Here is a 21,988-nt window from a genome sequence, read left to right as displayed (position 1 = left end):
AGTTATAGATGTGATATTGTACTTATTGAATGAATAATGTGTTATGTGATATATTGCTATTACATCAGTTTCAACTTGTTGAGCCATTAGCTCATTAGGTTCTTATGATGCAGGTAATGAATGATGTACATGTTTAGAAGTTGACCTAGCCAAGAGCGGCCAGTCAAGATTTGTTCATATGCCATGCTTCGAGCCATTTTGTAGCCGGGCTAGAAACTCTGATTTCATTTTGTTAGCCGCTTTATTATGGTTTTTGTACAATATAATTTTGTAAACAATAAATATTTATGTATACATATGTACAGATTTCGAGAAAGTACATAGTTTGATTTCTTTTCAGAGCGTATAACGTATTTTTGTATTAAAACCATAATGTTTAAGTATATATATAATAGGTTAGCATCCCTAACTTAATGGTGGTGATCCGATTGGATTCTGCTGTTAGGTTGTGGGCTGTTACATTTGTGCTTCAAGTATCCAAAGATTCAAATTAATCATATAAAAGAGGCTTGGGAAATGGCTTTCACCAAAAAAGAGCCGATCTAGAACATGATGTAAATTATTACATAACTGGATAATAGAATAATATGCTTCTGAAAAGAAAAAGTCGATGTATTACAAAATTCAGAATTATACCACAAAATGCCATTTGAGAAATCAGTATACGTACAAAAAATACAAATTCTCGTCAGCTTGTGCGCCTAAAGCTGCTAAAAGAAAATGCCTCAACTACCAAAGAATATTACAAAGAACTATATTCACACCCTTTAACCCTACGACGGACAACACCAAACTCATTATTTTCCAACTTGAACTCTTAAGCAGAGCAACCTCTGCCTATTTTGCCCCGCTTGAGTAGAACATAAAAGCCCAGAAAATTAGTGTGTGCTGTAATGACAAAAGTGAATCTCCAATCCACAAATCAATAGGACCCCATAGGTGGCATGCCATATGGTGGCGGCATTCCCATACCAATACCCATACCCATACCGCCCATGGGTGGGGGAGGGCCACCATAACCCCCTCCCATACCACCAGGCATAGGTGGTGCTGGCAAAGCAAGTGGCAGTAACTGTGCATACATATTCTGCAGCAAATAGAATTTCACCAAATTAGTAATATTTCCAATACTCCCCACCCTTAGTGCCAAAATGCATCAATAGATAGATAGTGTTTAATATGCAACACTCTGCTATTTTTTTATTTAAATATCAGCTTTGATTATGATGACTGATGACTTGCAAGAACGAAGAAATTGTTTTAAGAATCATACCTGTTGCATCATAACGTCTTTCTCCTCGTTCTCTTTAGCCTTTACTTCTTTCACAGCCTCAATCTTGTCCTTAATTAGTTCATCAACTTTGCCTGTGTATTCCCGGATAAACTGCACAGAAAATACATGCATGTGTATTAAAAGTGGGTCCAAAGTAATATTTTAAAACACTTATAAAAAGCTCTGAGTACGACAAAAAAGGTGTTCTTAGGGAATAATGTTGGAGAATCACCTGTAACAGATACGGGAAGGCAAAATCGATCATGTTATTCATCCAGGCAAGTTCAAGTGCAACATCTGGGCGAATTAAGTCGTAACAAACAAAGAGGCACGATGCAAAGCACTCCTTCTTACCCTACAAAAAACATAAAAAAAAAAAAAAAAAAAAAAAAAAAAGCAACATTAAACATTCAATTTTCAGCCACTTCAAATCTTGAGCAGAGAATTGTTGGAAACTTCCAGAAGCTCCAAGGAAACCAAATCCAGAAAACATATCACAGAATCATGGAACACAACAAAGATTGTAGCCGTAACAATCTAACAGACCAATCTGTTTATTGTACATGGCTTGCCGTGATATTTTTAAGATCAATCATACCTGCTCAATAAAGTAAACAAGCAACTCCTCAGCAAGTTCACGGTCGCCAGATTGTGAAGCTGTCTCCATCGCATCTTTATAAAGGTTGTCTTTCTTTGATAATGCAATTGATTGCTTCCACCGGCCTGCCTTCTTGTAAATGTAGGCTGCAACACGCCTCATCTCCAGAAGCTCATGCTTCTCAATCTGCTCAGGCACATACGTATTTTACATTAATATAAATATATACATAATATATAAGCGTCATTCAGTTTGACAGAATAATAAAGTATGCAGTGAAATTACAATTCACCTTTTGGGCAAGGCCAATCTGATCAAAGTTATCGTGCAAGTCAGTTGATTCACGCAGCCTGTCGTAATCCTCCTCTTCTACATAGATCTCATTGAGAGCTTCATTTACTGCAGAAACATTATTGCTCTGAACTGCTACCATGTATGGCTTAATAAGACGCAAGTGACCCGCCTAAGAGACAAGATAAAATGTTGGAAGAACAATGTCATAACCTGAGACTTTGAACCAAATAATTGTCGGGAATTAACACATCAAGAAAGAGTCTGAACCTTTTTCATTATGTCCACAACACGAGTGTGATCCACGCGAAGAGCAAGGACATTCAGCACATCGTTGATAAGATCAGGGTGCTCTTGCAAATAGAAATGCACGGCCTTGTAATACAGCTCCACGTTAGCAACTTTGACAATAATATCTTTGAATTGCATGTGGTCCCAAGCCTCCGGTGAATGATTCATGACAGTCGTTGCAGCATTATCAAACTCATCATATTGAATGTACAAGTAAGTTAGCTCTTGCCAGTGCTGTTGTTCATCACATGCTCGGATCAGCTTCGGAATATTAAGACGAGTTGAAAATAATTTGATGTGCTCCATCAGCTTCTCATGGCGATATCTAGCATAAAGGACACCCAGCTCCGTAAAGATACCCATATGCGCACGTTCCAATCCTAATCCACTCTCCATAAGTGATATAAGCTCGTTAAAGCACCCTCTGTTCTGATAATACTCACTAACCTCTTCCAGATCATCGACCTATAAGAATCACAAATGAAGTAACAGAATAAATACTATTTCACAGATCACTGGTTTTGTGACTGAAGTTGATGCTATTAGACTGTATATAATAATTACCTGTACAATGATGTTAAGACCACAAATCTGAGCCAAGCGGAACTCCTCGGCATCAACACAAGCAAAGCAAACTTCCTTCCACGTCTTTGCGCTGTTAGCTTTCCGCGCAGCATCAACAGCACCTTGGAATTGCTTCAACTTCACAAGTGTAATTGCCAATTTGCCCCAATTAGAGATGAAGGCAAAAATAATCTTCGCAGCCTCGTATAAAGCTTCATCATACAAGCGATCACCAACATTAGGGAGATTGGCAACGTTTGGCATGAGAATAAACTCTTCAATTTCACCAAGCCTATCAATCTTTGCATATGCATAAATAAGCTCACTGTCCACTTTGGGCTCCTTTGTTTTCTGCCTAACCATGAGAAGATACTTAACCAGGTCATGATAAACATCCCCATCCTCTGCAGCTCGGATCACTTCCAGGAATTGAGTTGTATCATCAGCACGAATAAATGATTCAATTGCATCGCTTACTAGTCCTTCCCTCAGTTGAGCTTTAGCCACTTGACTCCACACAGCATCTTCCTCAACACGGAATGCAAACTCTACGGCTCGGTTAATGTCTCGAATATTATCCAACAACACATTAACAGCCTGGACATTCAAATTGAATTTCTTGAAAATAGCATATGCTTCTTCGAACAATTGAGCTTCCACAGCCACTTCTCCAACGGCCGGGCCATCAAAGTTATCAAGTCTATTAACATAGTCCATAACCCTAGAGGGATCAGCCTTGACTGCAGTTAAGATAAGTAAGTTTTGCAGGTTGAAGTTCCCACTGAAAGCTGAGTTCTGAAGCACAATCTTTTCAAGCAACTCAATAAGTTCATGAGGAAGATCAGCAGTCATAAACGCTTTAACAGCTGCAGAAACTTGCTCTGGGCTTTTGCTTTCCGGCAACGCAGTAGATACAACTTGATCAATGAGCAACCTTCTGAATTCATTTTCAGGATCAAGAACCTTGGCCCAGAGATCAGCATCCATTCTTTCAACTACATATCTGCAACAGCAAAAAACCAGGGATCAATTTTACCAAACATGGGAAACCAACAAATAAGGAAATACAGCTACAAATGTCACAAACCTGGCTTGCAGCTTGAACAAAGAATTCTTATTTGTCACGTTAATAAGTTCATCATCACATTGCCCTCTTCGGTATGCAACAACAGCAAGGGTAGGATCACGCTTCTCACAGTATTTACCCACAACACGTGAATCATAATACGGATTGGTGGTAAGGAAGTGCTCTGGATTGTTGTTGCTATCTATTATGATTTTACCCAAAGCATTGTGCACATGAACATCTTGGCTTCCTTCACTCACGAGATGTTCCAAAAACTGAGTAAGTAGGCGAAGTCGATTCCTGCATACCACACGACACTCATAAGGATCAGTGGAAAAGCATTCCTCAGAAGAGAAATTATGAATGTGTAAAAGGTACCTCTTTTCGCACTCCTCCACCAGAGGCTCAACTGGAAGAAGAGAACGGACAGAAAGGATCAGGCCTTTAATGAAATCTTCAGGACACTCGTCATCTAGGAGCTGTCCAACAACTAATGGAGCATTTCCTGGATTAACCTATCCAGAACAGAGATTCACTAGCATAAAAAACAAACTTTTACATTGTACAAAAAAATCACGGTAGAGACTTACCTTTTGCACATAACCTTCAATGTAGCGGAGCATGTTGCTTGAGTACAAGTAATGAGTGAGGTCAGGAACAAAACCAAAGCGGTCACACACATTGATCAGTGGCCGCGCATCAGGGAGTTTTGCTTCCATCAAAAAGTTTTTGGTCTTCTCAGGATTATAGAAATCTGATTCCCTCGTTACACGCTCTACCTCTTTAATCTGTCCAGTCTTGGCAGCTGCTTCGATGTACTTGAAGTGAATTTCAGGATCCTCGCTGCCAGACATCAATAATTAGTACAAAACTTAAAAAATAGGGTTACTAAAAAACCGGTCGTCCCATGGTAGTTAAAATTCTAATTCTTCCAAAATAAATTACCTGGAGCTCAAATATGATCCCAAGAAGAAATATAATCCTTCATATGACTTGAACTGCTCAAACAGCTTGATACATGCTTCAACTCCCAATTGTTCACAATATTCTTTTGCAACCTAAAAAATTTGTAGTTAGTATAGCCAAAAATAAGGAGACTAGTCCGGACATCCAACTGAATGACAAAGACTAGTGCATTTTTTCAAGAGCTTGCTATCCAAGAATGTTTAAACACACAAATGAAATAAGAAAATCACCGTTCCTCCCAAGGAGAAAGATATCTCATACCTGGACAATTATCTGAAGGTTTCCTCTTAAATTGACGAGTAAAAGGTCTTTCATACACTCTAGTGCCCATTCCGTGGAAAGTGTACCAAAGAATTCTACAAGTGCCTGAAATGAATACATAATTGAGCACTAATACGACAGTTGAGAGAATGGACATAGATAATAATTAGAATTTAGTGACCTGTGGCTCAATTGCATGAGTATTCACAATGACACGCTTAACATCAGGCAGCTCAGAATAATGCTGCAAGCACATATATATTGTTTAATAAGATGGAACAATAAATATGCATACACAGAATAATATAATTACTTAAATTTGTGGACACTTACCTGAAGTGCTCGCACATAAAGACCTGCTTTTTCACAGAGTTGTGCAATTCGTGGTCTGTCATAGTGGCTGAACATGCCATTTGCCAGAATAGCATCAGCCACATTTGGAAACGTCACAAGATTGATCTCCAGGACCTGAAGTAAAGAGAAAAGTCACAATTCTATGCGTTCACAACATAATTGGTATTTATTCAGAAGGCGAAGAGCAAAACTTAATGACTGGCCTTAGTTTGAAGGAATGCATGCTCTGGCAGATTTGGTTTCAGAACATCCAACAAAAAGGCTGTTGCCTCACGGATCATGTTCCTCTGTTGAAAAAATGGTTGATAAAGAAAAACCTCACTAAATGAACTGTCTTGAATACTTTAGATACATAAATGAGGGCATTAATGGCGGACAACACAGAACACAATTTAAAAGAGTCAGGGAAGTAATAAAAAACTAAACAAACAAGAAGAAAGAAAAATCAGACCTGAAGAAAGAGATCAGTTATGGTATTGTAATCAACTGGACAACCTCCCTCCATTTGAGACATCATAAGTGCGAAATTAACAGCTCCCTACCAGAAAATTCAATTAAAACATTTAATTACAAATAGTCCCGTCTATCAAAATGCCATGAAGAAAATTGCACATGTACTACACAAGAAGACTGAATTTGCTTTATGCAGATCAAGCATACCTGAGGATCTGACCGGAGAATGGTTTGCAGAAGAAAAAGATAGTCAGGAGTATACCCAACCTGTGTCAAGATAAACAGAATTTTTCTTTTAAAGTAACCACACAAGATCAGGAGGAAAGCAATTAGAAACAGCAGATTTTCCTTCTCTGACACTGCAAACTATCCTGCATCAGATTTAAGAAAAGGAGCATGATAATTCAATGGTAATTGTCTGACCTGCTTTGAGTATATCAAGATTTTGTCAAACTCCCGACGCTCGGCAAATGCTGCCACAACTTTTGGTGTAGCTCTGGCTTTGATATATATTTTCAGGGCAAGGTCATTATCAACAGTCTACAAAATAGACAAGGAGCACATGGTTCATAAAAGATTAAATCTTAAATGATGAAGTACATATCAAAAGAAAATGTGAACTGGTGGAATTTCAAACTTATATTGGAGATTTAACCTTCACAAGGTCTCCCAGTTCCTCGCTACACTCCAGTTTATCTTCAGCCAACCAGTTTTCCAATAGATTCTTTTTGTTCTGGTTGACAACAAGACGAGATAACTCCAAAGACTCAAATGCGTTGAGCTTTCCTTTGGTTAACAGTGTTCCAAAATACTGCAGCAATGGTGGTGTCTGCCCAGCTTGAACAGGAACACTCTGGAAGTACCACAGAGTAACATGTTAATGCATTGCCATCCTCCAATAGAAAATAAGCAAGCTTCTAACAACATTGCAGCTCATGTAAGGAGGGCGGGTGTTCCGAAGAACTTATACATTCACCCGCCATATATCTGGCTATACATGAAAGAATTGGTAGAGGAAGGACAGAGATACCTGAAATTTGGCAACAGTATCAGGTGTCCGGAGTATGCCTTGCGGGGATTCTGCAGCGAGCTCCGCAGCCTCCTTATACTTTGTCTGAGCAAACAATTCTTGGAAGCGCTGGACAACCTAATAAGACAAACAATAGATGAGCTATCATTATTCAATGCGAGAATGTCTCTATACGAAAATAGATTACTTAAGAAACCAATTTTTTACTTGAAACAATTTTTAAAAAATAAATAAGTTCACAACAATTCAGTCATCTAGGACATCGAATTATTCTGGAGGTGACATGCAAATCATACAGCCAGATGCACCAAAGAAATCAGTCATATATGGTTTATAATTTCATAAACAAAAAATAAATAAAGGTGAAAGTACGTCACAAGTTTAATCCAGCCTTAATAAGGAAATAATCATTTCCTAATTCAATTCTACCCCCATAAACATTATCCAACACAGAAGTCGACAGTAACATCGTTTAAAATTGCTGAAAGAATAGCTGTGAACTTTTCAACCCACAAATAATCAAGGAAAATGAAGAGCATCCAAAGCAAAATCCAACTTACCAAATTCTCCGCACCAGGAAGGTTTCCTCTTTTGGCAAGATTGACAGCAAGCTCCAGATTGTTTAACTGCCAATAATCAATTAAGATTCAATATTTGTTATACAAAACATGTTATATATTTGATAAAATGTGAAGAGGCTCAAGAACACACTTGGCCACTGACGAAAGGCACTATAGTTGCTTCATTTACTGTAGCAAGTAAAACCTGGCCTCGCCTATTAACTGCATAAAAACCTCCAACAGATGAAGCTTCTGATGTAAGAAAAATGGGATCAGGACTGATTCTATTTCTGTATACAGCTGTGGCAGTTTCCAGATCATATACAAAGAGCAGCCCAAGCTTCGTAATCACATAAAGAAGACTATACTTATGGGAAATCTGTATAATAAGAAAGAAGCAATATGAGAAATTTGTAATTGATGCAAAATCATAGACTCACACAAAAAGAGCAAACATCGCCACGCCAAGAATAAATACCTGCATGGCCACTGGAAAATCATCAGCAAAATCTGGAGGGAAGAACAGATCAGCTTGCTTTTTTGTAAAAGATGGTTTCCCTGGAAGAATAACCAATGTTAACCAAACAATAATACTGCGACGGCATTGCCTGAGTTGTATTAAGTCACGGGTTCAGTTCTGTTTGCGGCAAGGTTGTACGCCATATATATATATATATATATATATATATCTATATATATATATATATATATATATATATATATATATATATATATATATATATATATATATATATATATATATATATATATATATATATATATATGAGCATAAGATAATGTATACACTACCTACACCTACTGTATTCAGTATTAAAACATAACCAAGAGAAGTCAAAACTAATAAAATCAAATATATATCCACCTGGCTGAGCACCAAGCTCGATAACATGCAACTTAGATGTAATCTGACCAGCATTAGAGGTTTTAGATGCAAATGAAATAAGAATAGAGTCCTTATCATTCCCTGCAACCTGCTCAAATGTACAGAAATAATATCAATTTTCTGTCCAGAAACAACATATAAAGCAAACAAATCTAAAAGGAACACATACTCTGAAAGAAGCAAATGATGCAGCATGAGCTTCAAGAGCTTGACTACGTTGTTGATCAACAGAAAACAGCTGCATATTTCCTTTGACCAGTTGAGGCCGCTAGAGAAGAAATTTTATCTCAGTCAGATCATTGACACGGAACAGATACAAATACAGAAACTAGTTTGGAAAAGAATCTGCATCTGCATATTCACTATACTATGATCTGATGTATGTTCGTAGCATAAATATCATTCATACAACACAGTTTAAAAGGACAAATAATTTCTGAAAAGATATAATAGCAAACATAGACTTAGACCAATGATTTTAATTAGAGCACTAGAAGAAAGAATCATATCGAGTTATTTTATTTATTTATTTTGTCCCAGCTACAAGATCACCATATATAAGATTTCTAAATAGTATTTCCAGCATCATATATCACTGAATAAACAATATATCTATATGTATATATATATATATATATATATATATATATATATATATATATATATATATATATATATATATATATATATATATATATGTAAATATTTCATAACATACTTAAATGTGCTGTCAATGATGGTATATTTCAATCAAACAAGATGATCTCCTACTATATTAGACAGTCAGAAGTACCGGGGGCATTTTCTTTTATAGATACACATCAATTTAGGAGATGGAAGTTTAAGAGCATGTCAGAGCACGAAAATGTGAGACGCAAAGATAGAACAAAATAGGCAGAAAAACAGTGCAATTAATGCCATTTTTCCTATTGAAAACAAGTTTGGCATTTATAACAACTAATCTTTTTCCGTCTAATGAGATTGTGGGTTTCTATTTCTGACCTTTCAAATTCCACCCTCATTTACTCTAATTTCGATAAGCCAACTACTTGTCTGCTACAAATTGAACTTAGTGGTCTATGTACCCTTAAAAATAATTCATCCCTATATAAAATAGCACAATTAAAGGCCATTAAGGTACAACCCAGTTGCATACAAAAGTGTCGATTTTATATGAATCATGATGACTATCTAACAATTTCAGTTAGCAAGGAAAAGTTTCCAATCACGTACCTCGGGTGAACCAGGAGCAATCCCAATCAAAACCAACCACTTCTCAGATGGGTCACATTTATAATTGATTATTTGGTTGTTGGCTAGATTGGCAGTTCTATCAAACATCTTTACAGGTTCAGAATCACCTATTCAGAGTAGGATTGAAAAATACTTCAAGTATAAAGAAAGTTCAAAGAAATGAAATAAGGTGAAACCATGCAGTATAGAACGAGTCAAAAAATGGCACATTACCCTCAATTAACCAGTGATAGACTGAGGTTTGTGTAACCAAACCCAACATCTTAGGGGTAATCCACTTCCAGAATACCACCTGTCAAAAAGCAAATATTTAGATGATTCAGCGTTACAACATGGTAGCCATTATACAAAAATTGTGATCTGCTATTATTTGAAGCCTCTATGTTTTTAAAGGTTATATCAACTTGCCTGCTCAGGCATCTGATGTGACTTCATCTTTGCTTTTGCCTCGATGTTAAATATTTGCAAGTGATCTTGAGTGGTTCCAGCAAGTTGAGCTTCATCAAGAAAACTAATATTTTCAGCATTAGGGTCAAGATTAAGCGAAGCAGCATCAACTATAATACACGCTAATTTGACTCTGTCCTTTAATTTTTAGAGAAACACTGAAGCGATTTCTGGTGTTTCCGTAACAATAAACCATATTAAATACAAAGGTCAGAGAATTTTCCACAAGATAACAATTCGCAGAAAGCATCGACTTAACTAAGCAGCCATCATTTTTATATCATTTTGAGGCAAGAGTTTATACTTTCCTCTATGACGCCTATCACGGAGTGCCTAAATTAACATCTCCCAAAGAAACGCAATCTTATTATGCATATGAGGAATAAAGGGATTTCTCTACATAGTATTAGCTTGCAGAAAACTTAGACCTAGCTTAGAGACACCATTATCAAATCCTTTCTGCCATTGTCCTGGCTCGCATTCCCTATTTCGCTTTCTCTAAGCAGCACGAATTTTCCTGTTTTCCGTACTCACTACAACGTACATCTTCCAAACATTTTTCTCTTTCTCAAATTTTATACGATTCCAAATTTCTAAGTCGTTTACACAGAAAACATGAATGGTCAAAAAAACTTTCGACTCTTTTGGGATAATTAAAACTATTGCACACCCAACATACAAAATACTCTAAAATTTAAAATGGCAACAACCGCTAGTTAACATGACCAAAAAATATGTAACCGATTAGTCAATTAGAAATGTTTAGTAGAATGCATTCACCTTTTAATGCCAAAATTCTAGTATTTGGATTCATAAGCGCGGAATCTGCAGTAATAGGCCGCCGCAGCGGCTGATTTGGCATGCTCATATCGATAATCACCACACTGTTTTGAGGCGACGTCTCACGAACACAAATGTACTTATCAGATTCCATGGTCACATTTGTAAAAGTGATAAACTGCTGATTGATCCCTATGCTAGTCAACTGCAATCACCACATCAAACACACTCAAGAGTTCAATTCCATTACCCCAAAACCCCAAATTACAATAACCTCGAAACGAAAACTAACAGATCTGGAACTAAACTAAACAGGAAACAATGGAAAAACGAAATGAACAATTCCAACAGCAGGCAACTCCATTTACACATCGAAACAAGCAACAATTCAGTGAAATCCGAAGAAAGGAACAAGCTCCACATAGTTGAAATGAACGAAATTGAGTTGAAACAATCAAAATAACCCTCGAGAAAGCCATTGCGGAAATTGGGGTTACCGTTAGGGCTTCTTTCATGGTGATCGGAGCGTTGGCGGCCGCCATGATTGAAGAAGGAACAAAGCTCCGGAAATGGAGCTCGGGATCTGGAAAATGATCGGTGAATCAAGAGCTAAGAACGACGGTGTGCCAACAAATGTTTCCGAGATCTGGAACAGCGAGGAGAAACCCTCGAACCCTCTGCGAAACAAAGATAAACAACAAAAGATCTAGAGAGAGAAAGAGAGGAGGGAGTTCTAAGAGAGAAACTGAGTAGTGTTTGTGTATTATAATATCAAATAAATATTATAATATTATATTATTGAATGTATATTTGAAAGGAATATGTAACAGCGAATATGGAATTTTGCTGAGTCGAAAATTGAGGGATATGAAACCAAGATAATAGCGCTCTCCCCTCGTGAAAAAAAATGTCATTTTTTGGTAATTGATTAGTTAGATTAGGGATGGGCATGCGTCGGGTAGGGTCGGCTCGAGTCGGTTAATTATCTATCCGACTCGACTAATTGATTTTGCTGAAAATTGAAAATCATTATCGGGTCGATTATTATGCGTTGGGTAATGGTTGGCAACCGACATTACGTTGTCAGGTAAACAATGGGTGATTGATTGGTACTATCGGTCATCTATTTATTTTTATTTTTTATACAATAATAAGATGTTTTAAAAGTTTTTTCAAAATATATTTAAAATTTTGGAAAAACTTTTGTTAGTAAAAACTTAACTTTAAAATTAAGATTTTTTTATTAAACTTCTACCATAAGTAAATATATAACAAAAAAATATGAAATAAGAATTATGAAATAGAAACATTACGGGGAGGTTTATAAATTTGTTGGGTTGAGTTTTTTTAATTTTTTTACTTCTTTTATATATTATTTTAACATTAAAAATAAGAATTACAATTAAATATTTAAAATTAAAAAATATTAAAAAAGTTGGTTGGCCGATATTACCTGATCAACTGACTTTTGAGTAAATTGAAAACCACCGACCGAACATTTATATATGGGCCGGTTAAAATTACCAGCCCAACAATAAAATTATCGGCCGAAAGAATCGGATCGAAAGTAGATCGGTTGACTGATAAAACCAATCCATGTCAAGCCCTAAGTTAGATTAACCGTGAGTAATAACAATGCTTATACCATCCATTCTCTTGTAAATATTGGTATATTGGGCAATAGGAATGTACAAGGCAATTTCCTAAAACTTGCATTAGAAATTTCAATTTTTTTACCATTTTCATTTAGGTACTCTTTTTTTTATGAGTTATTTAGGTACTGTTTGTCTAAGAAATTTCAATCTATATATGTTAGGCTGCGGCTATTTGCAATACTAATTATATTAAGTGAAATATCAAATTAAATTTTTCAATGTACATATAATACCCTTATGGCACATTTGGTATATAGGAATGGGCAAGGAATGGAATACGTATTTCCAAATTTTATTCTAAAACACATGTTTGGTATATTTTGGGAATGGAAATACCAATTCCTACTAGAATGCTCATACACAAAATTCTAGGATTCCTCCACTCCCCCATAGTTTTACGTATTCCCAATCCTTTGGGAATAAACAATTATTTTCTTTTGACAAAATTATCCTTATTAATACTTTTTATTTACAAAATTATCACATAGATTTCATGTAACTTAAACCTAACTAATCAATTCTTCTATCAATTTAAAAAATAATAAATTTAAAGAAGTATTTAAATAACTTCTATTGTAATTAATCATCACCATTATTTTTCTTATGGTTGGTGTGTTTCATTATTAGTTGTGTTCTACATGTCTTTGTTGTACTCGCTATTTTTTTTCTTCAGTTAAAAATTATATCAAAAAATAACATATTATGAAGAGTAATTAATTTGTAAAAAACGTTTAATCACAAATTTTTAAAAATAATAAATTTAAAAATCAAGGTAATAATTAAAAAATTGCTACATATTTTTTTAGTTAAAGGATATTTGGTCACTAATTTTTTTTATTTCATTCCAATACATTTTATTTAAGTTACCAATCATAAGATTGAAACAAGGTAAATTATTAGATTTCATTCCTTTCTTATTCCTCGTTTATACTAAACATAGGAAAGGGAACAATACTATCATTCCTTTCCCATCATTATTTCATTCCAGTGCTTATTCCATTCATATCATATTCCTTTCCTACATAGTACCTTGGGCCGTTGCTAATTAAAAAAAAAATCAAAATGATGAAATACCATAAACTCAAAAACCACAAAAACTCTATCACAAGACCACAAGATCAAACCATCTTCCCCGTCTTCCAAAACCCACCAAAACTTTTCTTTCTTCCTCGTCCATAAACCCCCAAAAACCTAAGCATTTTGAAACCCTCAAAACTCAACATAACTCACAAAGAGGGCAATTATGGAGTCAAAAGACATCAAAATGGAAGATTCTACGCTAGAAGAAGTCAAGAAGGTATGCATTTATGTGTTTTCTAGCTGCACTATCGTTTTTGAAGAAAAAAAATTGCGCAGACCCGTACGACATTTACATGTCGAAATTGGTAGCTAAAAATCGACACTAAGATGACATTTTTTTGGCACCAAACTCGACATAACCAACATTTCGATTTGGTTGCCAAAAAATCGACACTAAGGTGTCGAAATGTAGCATATATTTTCGACATCTTCCCCCCCCCCCGTTTAAGGTTGAACAAAATAAAGAATTAGCAATGGATTACTCTAATTGTTGGGCGGGTTTAGGTCGTAGCGGCGGCGACGGTACTTAGACGACGAGTTCCGGCGGACTGGCTTGGGCAACGGGGAAGGGGAGGGGTTTGAGGGGGCATTTTTTATTTTTTTTTTGCAAAATACTTGATCTATTATTTGGTCTTGCATGAACAAACAATGACTAACGGGAATATAGGGTTTTTTTGCAAAACCCACCCTGTGTAATCTCGGATTGTTGAAAAAACCTCGTGTTAAAAAAATTGGCAAGAACCCCCCCTATGAAAATTAATCAAAGACAATAATGTCCCTCACAACTTATCATGTGGTGTACGCGCGGATTGTGCGACTGAAAGTGTATTTTTTTACCCAAAAAGACCAAAATACCCTTTAAATTATTAATTTCAAAATTACAAATTCACCCCAAAATTATATATGCCCCAAAATGAAGTTTTCAAAATTTGCAATTCGATCCTTCCCATTTCCAAAAAGTCCATCTTCCCAAATCAAACCACAAACGTCACTCCAGCCACCAACCATCTTCGCACCATCTCAGTGGAAAACGTCACAGGAAGAGAGCCACAGTCACCATCGTACTCACCTCGACCACGTCCGTCTCCATAACCACCTCCCTCACGATGTTTATATCCACCACCGTCGGCGCCGCGGACCTTTTAAAATGCTGGTAGACGATAGCTCTTCGACGTGTCCGGCGGTGGATGGACCATTTGGGAATTTGGTAGAAAGTTGTTAGAGTTTGGGTTTGGGGTTGGGGGTGTGTTGGTTTGACGAGGAAGATGAAGCAAATGCATCATCCTCTCTCTCTTTTTTTCATTTGGATTTTTTTATTCAATTTTTTTTAGGGATTCAATATTTTATTTTTCGGGGTTGAATATTTTTATTTTGTTTTATTTTGAATTTAGAGTAATTTTGTCATTTCTTCTAAGTGAAGAGGAAAAAATGGAAAAAGAGGTGGTGTGCTTCGTAAAATATAACATATGTGTAATTAACTATGAGAATATATGTCATTTCATGTTAATAAAATATATATATATATATATATATATATATATATATATATATATATATATATATATATATATATATATATATATATATATATATATTTTTTGTTTTCCTTTAATTTAGTCTTACACTTATTGAGACTAGTATTGCGACTAGTCGCTGCGAGCCAAATTATTATTCACGTCTTAGAGGGTGTTTGACTAAGCTTATAAGATGTTAAATAGAGCTTATAAGATGTTTTAGAGCTTATAAGCTCTTCCAAAGTGTTTGGTAATTTTTTAGAAAAATATCTTAATTTTTTTAAAAATAAGCTGTTAGAGAGCAAATAAGATCTTTTTAAATAAGTACCTATACCCCACATTTTTATTTAAGATTTTTTAATGAGTAAAAATAGGAAATAAGCTCATTATCCAAACATTCTAAAAATTAATCCTAAAAATAAGATGTAACAGCTTATCAGCTCTTAAAATATCTTATCAGACGTAAGAGCTTATCAGCTGTTTAAAATAAGTTTAGCCAAACACCCTCTTATATACGTGTATATATTTGATCTTACGATCTCATATGATTTATCTGATAAGAAATTATCAATTTTCGAAATATTTGTTGGCTCGCACGGACTGAACCTTGATTTTTACTCGAAAGTCGGGAATATGAGAGAGTGGTAGAAGATTTATCGAGAGTTCGTGGGTAGTTTTCCCGATTTTCCTAGGGATGTCTATGAAAAATTTGGCAATTTGCTATAGGTCCTCCTAAAAGAGACTTGTGTATAAATCCAACTTAATTCCTTATTTTTGTTAAGTTTATTATTTTTATTGAGTTTAAAATACACCCAACAAAATATGGTCCAAAATAATAGTCCACTTTATAGAAATTTTAATCCCGCGTTTTTCTCCCCAACGGATTCAAATCAATTTCTCTCAAAATTTAAAGGGGAAATTTGCTAGACACCCCTTATTTTGGACTTATATAGGTAGAGATCCTAGTTGTTAGATGAATATAGGCATAGGTCCTTTGACCCAATAAATTAATATAAATAAATTAAAATAATTAGTATATAGAGCATAACACCCTCAATTAATAAGAAAAGAAATTTTATAAATCCGCTCTCTCCAATCTCACGTTACTTTCCCCCTATATAATTCATCATCTCTCACTGCATCTCAATTCTCACGCCTCTCTCTCTCTCTCTATCGTCCTTCTCTCTTTTTCTTTTTCTTTTTTTTTTCTTTTTTTAATGAAGAAATATTATAGAGATGAAAAAAAACAAGGATCTTTTTAGGTTATGAGAGGATTTCTTTGTAAAAGAATTAAAGAGGACGACAAACATCCCCTCCCAAAAAAAAAATCAGAAATCCAAAATCCTAGCCAAATTCGCATTGTGTTTTCCGTATGTAGAACCTCCCATCGTTTGTTTTTAGCAATTTCCGTTTGCACTTAGTTTAATTTCGTTTGTTGTTTGAAGAATTGCGTTTGATGTTGAGATTCGATTCCTCTGGTTTATAATTTGCAAGGTATGTATTAAGTTACATTTTACAGACATTTTGTTTAATGTTTTTGTTGTTTGCAAAATTGTTCTATAAACAATTTTTTGGTTGATGTTTTTAATGATGCTGATTTTTTTTTTTTTTTCAGTTTGTTGTTTGCATTTGGCCAAGTCATATGTAGTTTATTGCTTGCAATTCAATAATGCAAGTTTTACTGAATGTTTTTCTTCAGTTTTCTGTTTGCATTTGGCCAAGTCATAGGTATTTTTTGTTTGTAATTTAGTAATACAAATTATGAATTTTGTTTTTTCAGTTTGTTGTTTGCATTTGGCGAAATCATAGGTATTTTTTTGTTTGCAATTTAATAATATAAAATCTAATTTTCGGTTTGCTATTTGCAGTTCGCGGAGTCATAGACGTCGCAGTTCCCGGATCATAGGCGGTGATGGGGCTGCGGTGACGTTTTTAGAGTATGAGTTTGTAAAATAAATTGTATATTTTTGTTATGAATTAATTTATTTGTTTTAGTTAATATTTGAAAGAGAAATGTTTGGGAATTAGTTTTGATAGAGAGATTTTTTGGGGTTTGATTTGATTTAATTAAGGGTATTTTTGCCATAATAAATATTATTAATTTATTAAAACATTATATTTTGACTTGGATTTACACACATAAATTATAATATAGAGGGACCTATAGCAAATTGCCCCAAATTTAAAATCAACCCCTCCAAAACCGATTTTAGAAAATACCAAACCCTGGCAATAAATTGCATTGTTCGTTTGTTATTTAGAGAAACCATTTGCTATTTGGAGACTTTGTTTCTTGTTTGGATTTGCGATTCACATGTTGCCTGCACAATCTGCCACATCGGGAAACATCAAAATAGTAAACAGTGTTATAAAAAAAAAAGATTCGCAATTTTCAGCCATTCAAAAGTGCAGTACCGTATGTTTAATTTTTTTTTAGTTTATTGTTTGGTGTTTGCATTTTATTGTTGCTATTTAATATTTCTTCTTTGCTAACTTTGCAAAATCAAAATGTCCTCACTAAAAAAAACCTTAATTAAAGTACATGTAACTGGGTATTGTCTAAACGAAAACTTCGACAAATTGAATTAAGAAACACTAAGGAAACAGGTTACTATGTTTCTGTATGAAAAACAAAGAACCAGTGCATGCATTAGAGGTAGTAATCTTGAATTTCTTGTGGGTTTTATCTCAATTTCCTTGATTTATTTTGAACAGTGAAAATTATAATATAGTATGTGAACAAATATTATCTCTATACCTCCTTAACATAAAGAGATTTTGTAGTGTAAGAGATTAGTCGAACAAGTAAAACTGTTTTAAAAACGAATCTCGATATTTAGAAACTTAATTTATTGGATATTCAATTGAGAATAATGTAATTTGACAAAGAAAAAGTACTTTCTTCTTTTATGTTCAATTATTTTTTTATCGTTGATTCTAATAGAAATTAGCAATTGATATTGTGAAAAAATATGATACAACTAATTATGATAAAAAAAAAAGTTAAATTTAAAAATATAACTAATAATCTATTATTTAATGAGAGGCCAATTCACATGCATTAATTAAGAAATATAAAATACACTATATTTAATAAAAGAAATATAATTTTTGGTGTACATGCCCCCTCTTGCCCCAATAAAGTTCAATGTTGGCTTGCAATATTTTTTTTCCCTATTTTTCATTATTTAAATATTGTTACAATTCGAGAAGTGGGCAAGAAATATGATTTGAACCTTAGGCCACTATTCTAAAAGCTCGTTTGGTATGAAATATTGGACTATGTATACTACATATCATGTCAATATTATATTTAGTAGTCATGGTCAAGTCCAATATACTTCATGTTCGGTTGAACTCTCATAAAATCTACTAGTTTGACAATGGTGTTGGAATTGGCTAAAGTTCTCTAGAATGTGCCTATTTCTCTCCCATTCAAACACCCTAGTCATAGTGATGGTTGATGCTCCCAAGATTGATGGTTGGTGTTCCAACTTCATCTAGATTCATCCATTGTTGTACCTATAAATAGACTTGTATAGTGTTTGTAGAAGTGTGCAGAAAATTAGAGAGAATAATTGAGAGACACTTGTGAGGAAATCTTGAGAGAAACACTTTGTAATCCTCTTGTAGTATTTGAGTGAAATACTTGGCTGCCACCCGTGGAGTAGGAGTTTATTTCTCCGAACCACGTAAATTTCGTGTCTCGTTTGATTTCGTATTTGTGTGAGAGTGTTCTCGTTTATGTTTTCGCTTCCGCTTTGTGCAACAATTGGTACCAGAGCTCCAAGGTTTTGAATATCTTGGGGTATCCGATTTTTGCTTGGAATTATTTCCAAGATTGGAGTTGCGTTTTTCTCGACGAATCGGAAATATTGTTGAAGTGACTCACCAGCCAACGTGGAAGAATTTGTCTTCTCTAATTATCATCAAAACGGTGGTGCATTTAGTGGACTCACGCCACAATTTAATTGATTCCAGAAGGCAAAAGACATTTGCAATTTTTTCTGTGTCTACTATTGGTTGAAGCATTAGTGCCATTTAAGAAAAAAAATATACCTTGTACGACAGTGGCATTTTGATCAAATTCGTAGCCATTTTTTTGTCTACTATCACTACTGTTTTGCGTGAAGTCATCTTGTCCACATGGCAGACGATAGTAAGAAAGGTGAAGAGTCTTCAAGTAAATCAGTTCGTGGTTCAAAAATTTTCAGTTGCGGCCTTGAAGTTTCGAAATTTGACGGAACAAACAACTTCGGGATTTGGCAAGGTGAAGTTCTAGATCTTTTGGTTTTGCAAGACTTGGATCTCACACTCGAAGAGAAGCCCGATGATATGTCCGACTCGACTTGGACAAAGCTTAACCGACAAGCTTGTGGGATCATTCGATCGTGTCTTGGAACAGACCAAAAATACCCGTTCATGAAAGAGACTTCGGCAAAGGATCTATGGGATAAACTCGAAGCCAAATACATGCAAAAGAGCGTGGAAAATCAGCTCCACTTGAAGAAGAAACTCTTCCGCTTCGATTATTGCAAAGGTACGACAATGGTTGAGCATCTTGATAGTTTTGATAAAATTATCACGGATTTGCAAAACCTCGATGTTGAAATAGTCGATGAGGATAAAGCCTTACTTTTGTTAAATTCTTTACCCGAGTCTTACGAACATTTGACAACAACTTTGTTGCACGGCAAAACTGAGATAAATTTTAATGATGTTTGTAACTCTTTGATGAATAACGAGGTACGGAAAAAGGACAAGCAAGTCCATCGAGATTCCGGCTCCGATGCTCTCACAGATAGAGGAAGGTCTACTTTCCGTAAAAATGATAGCCGAGAGAAGTCCCGATCGAAGTCAAGGGGCAAATCCGTAGACCGAAAAAGGATTGGCAAAGACGAGTGTGCCTATTGCCGACAAAAGGGACATTGGAAGAAGGACTGTCCGAACATGAAAAAGAAGGAGTCCAAAGTAAATTTGATCCGAAAAGAAGATAGTGACACAGACGAGGCCTTAACAGTGTCACTTACGGCCAGCAACCTTGACGAGTGGATCTTAGATTCGGGGTGCTCACATCACATGTGCCCGAATAAAGATATGTTCTCCGAATTCCAAAAGATCGACGGCGGTGTTGTTTACATGGGCAACACCGACACTTGTCAAACCGAGGGTATCGGCACAGTTCAGTTAAAAATGTTCGATGGAACTGTCCGAAAGCTCGAGGACGTTCGCTATGTGCCTGGTTTGAAAAAGAACCTAATCTCTGTTGGAGTCTTGGATTCAAAAGGCTATCACATCTCTGTGCACAATGGTATTCTCAAAGTTGTCCGAGGAGCATTGGTGGTGCTCAAAGCGACCAAGAAAGGAAACCTATACTTCCTTAAGGGAAGGACAATTGTCGGACATGCAGTTGTGGCAAATTTAAAGGAGCCCGACACCTCGAAACTTTGGCACATTCGACTTGGGCACGTTGGTGAGAAGCCGCTTCAAACCTTGGTGAAACAAGGAGTGCTTAAAGGGGCCAAGTCCGGTAAAATCAGCTTTTGTGAACATTGTGTTTTCGGCAAACAAAGAAGGGTGAAGTTCGGCACATCAATACACCGAACTAAAGGCACCCTTGACTACGTTCACACCGATGTATGGGGCCCGACGAAAAATGCTTCTCTTGGAGGAAAAAGGTGGTTTGTCACCTTTATCAATGACTACTCAAGACGAGTTTGGATGTACCCAATGAGCCACAAGGACGAAGTCATGAAAATCTTCCTTGAGTGGAAGAAAATGGTGGAGAATCAAACTGGACGGAGAATCAAGAAATTAAGATCGGATAACGGTGGAGAGTACAAGTATGATCCATTTCTTGAAGTATGTCGAGAAGAAGGAATTGTTCGGCACTTTACAGTTCCAGGAAATCCACAGCAAAACGGCGTCGCTGAAAGAATGAATCAAACTTTAGTCCAAAAGGCTCGTTGCATGTTGTCCCAAGCAGGCTTGAGCAAAGCATTTTGGGTGGAGGCAATCAACTACGCAGTTCACCTTGTGAATCGGTTACCTACAGTTGTAAACGGAGGTAAAGCTCCACTTGAAGTTTGGTCAGGTGAACCTGTTAATGATTATGATCAATTGCATATTTTTGGTTGCCCGTCTTATTATCATGTTTCTGAATCTAAACTTGACCCTAGAGCCAAGAAAGGAATTTTCATGGGTTTCAGTACAGGAGTTAAAGCATATAGGTTATGGTGCCCCGAGTCAAAGAAGATCGTCAAAAGCCGAGACGTGACTTTTGACGAGTCATCCATGCTATTGAAAAAGATCGATAAGGAAAATGAAGTTCCTAAGCAACCTAAGAAGGTCACAATTGCTCTTGTGCCTGTTATTCCCGTAGTGGAATCTTGCCAAAATGAAACCGAAGATGAAGAAAAATCCAAACAGGTGGAGGAGAATTCCGAGCAGGTGGAGGAAAGGCCCGAGGAAGAGATTCAAGAGCCCGAAGTACCTGAATCTATTGCAAAGAATAGACCTCGGAGAGAAATTCGAAAGCCAGCTCGATTTGATGATATGGTTGCATTTGCTCTTCCGGTAGTCGACGGTCTTCCGAATAGCTACAAAGATGCTATTCAAGGTTCCGAAAGCTCGAAATGGAAGGAGGC

The 21,988-nt window shown here is 35.8% G+C and overlaps 1 protein-coding gene across 1 annotated transcript; it reads right to left on the bottom strand.

Annotated features, from left to right (window-relative positions):
- Positions 1-575: 575 nt before the first annotated feature.
- LOC105969855 (clathrin heavy chain 1) lies at positions 576-11,989 on the bottom strand. Its single transcript, XM_012994631.2, has 30 exons — positions 11,590-11,989; positions 11,093-11,297; positions 10,274-10,362; positions 10,079-10,157; positions 9,845-9,972; positions 8,781-8,879; positions 8,591-8,699; positions 8,186-8,265; positions 7,859-8,086; positions 7,708-7,773; positions 7,148-7,264; positions 6,773-6,970; positions 6,541-6,657; positions 6,325-6,384; positions 6,116-6,202; positions 5,868-5,951; positions 5,644-5,778; positions 5,492-5,554; positions 5,311-5,415; positions 5,029-5,141; positions 4,674-4,926; positions 4,462-4,598; positions 4,105-4,383; positions 3,018-4,020; positions 2,433-2,918; positions 2,164-2,334; positions 1,872-2,057; positions 1,506-1,628; positions 1,274-1,384; positions 576-1,087 (listed from the first exon to the last, which is right to left on the bottom strand). The coding sequence occupies exons 1-30, from the start codon at positions 11,632-11,634 to the stop codon at positions 923-925; spliced, it is 5,121 nt and encodes a 1,706-aa protein (XP_012850085.2). The 5' UTR covers positions 11,635-11,989; the 3' UTR covers positions 576-922.
- Positions 11,990-21,988: the final 9,999 nt, after the last annotated feature.

This window comes from Erythranthe guttata, chromosome 6 (genome assembly GCF_056151865.1).
Source record: "Erythranthe guttata isolate IM_541 chromosome 6, IM_541, whole genome shotgun sequence".
Taxonomy (NCBI): Eukaryota; Viridiplantae; Streptophyta; class Magnoliopsida; order Lamiales; family Phrymaceae; genus Erythranthe; species Erythranthe guttata.
This window is presented reverse-complemented; position numbering and strand designations above follow the sequence as displayed.

Bases quoted from the DNA above. Each gene is read 5' to 3' on its own strand.
- LOC105969855 (XM_012994631.2), bottom strand. From the start codon at position 11,634: ATGGCGGCCGCCAACGCTCCGATCACCATGAAAGAAGCCCTAACG. The intron at 6,385-6,540 runs GTCAGACAATTA...ATCTTGACACAG, and splicing joins TCTTGATATACTCAAAGCAG to GTTGGGTATACTCCTGACTA. The intron at 4,021-4,104 runs GTTTGTGACATT...TTGCTGTTGCAG, and splicing joins TTGTTCAAGCTGCAAGCCAG to ATATGTAGTTGAAAGAATGG.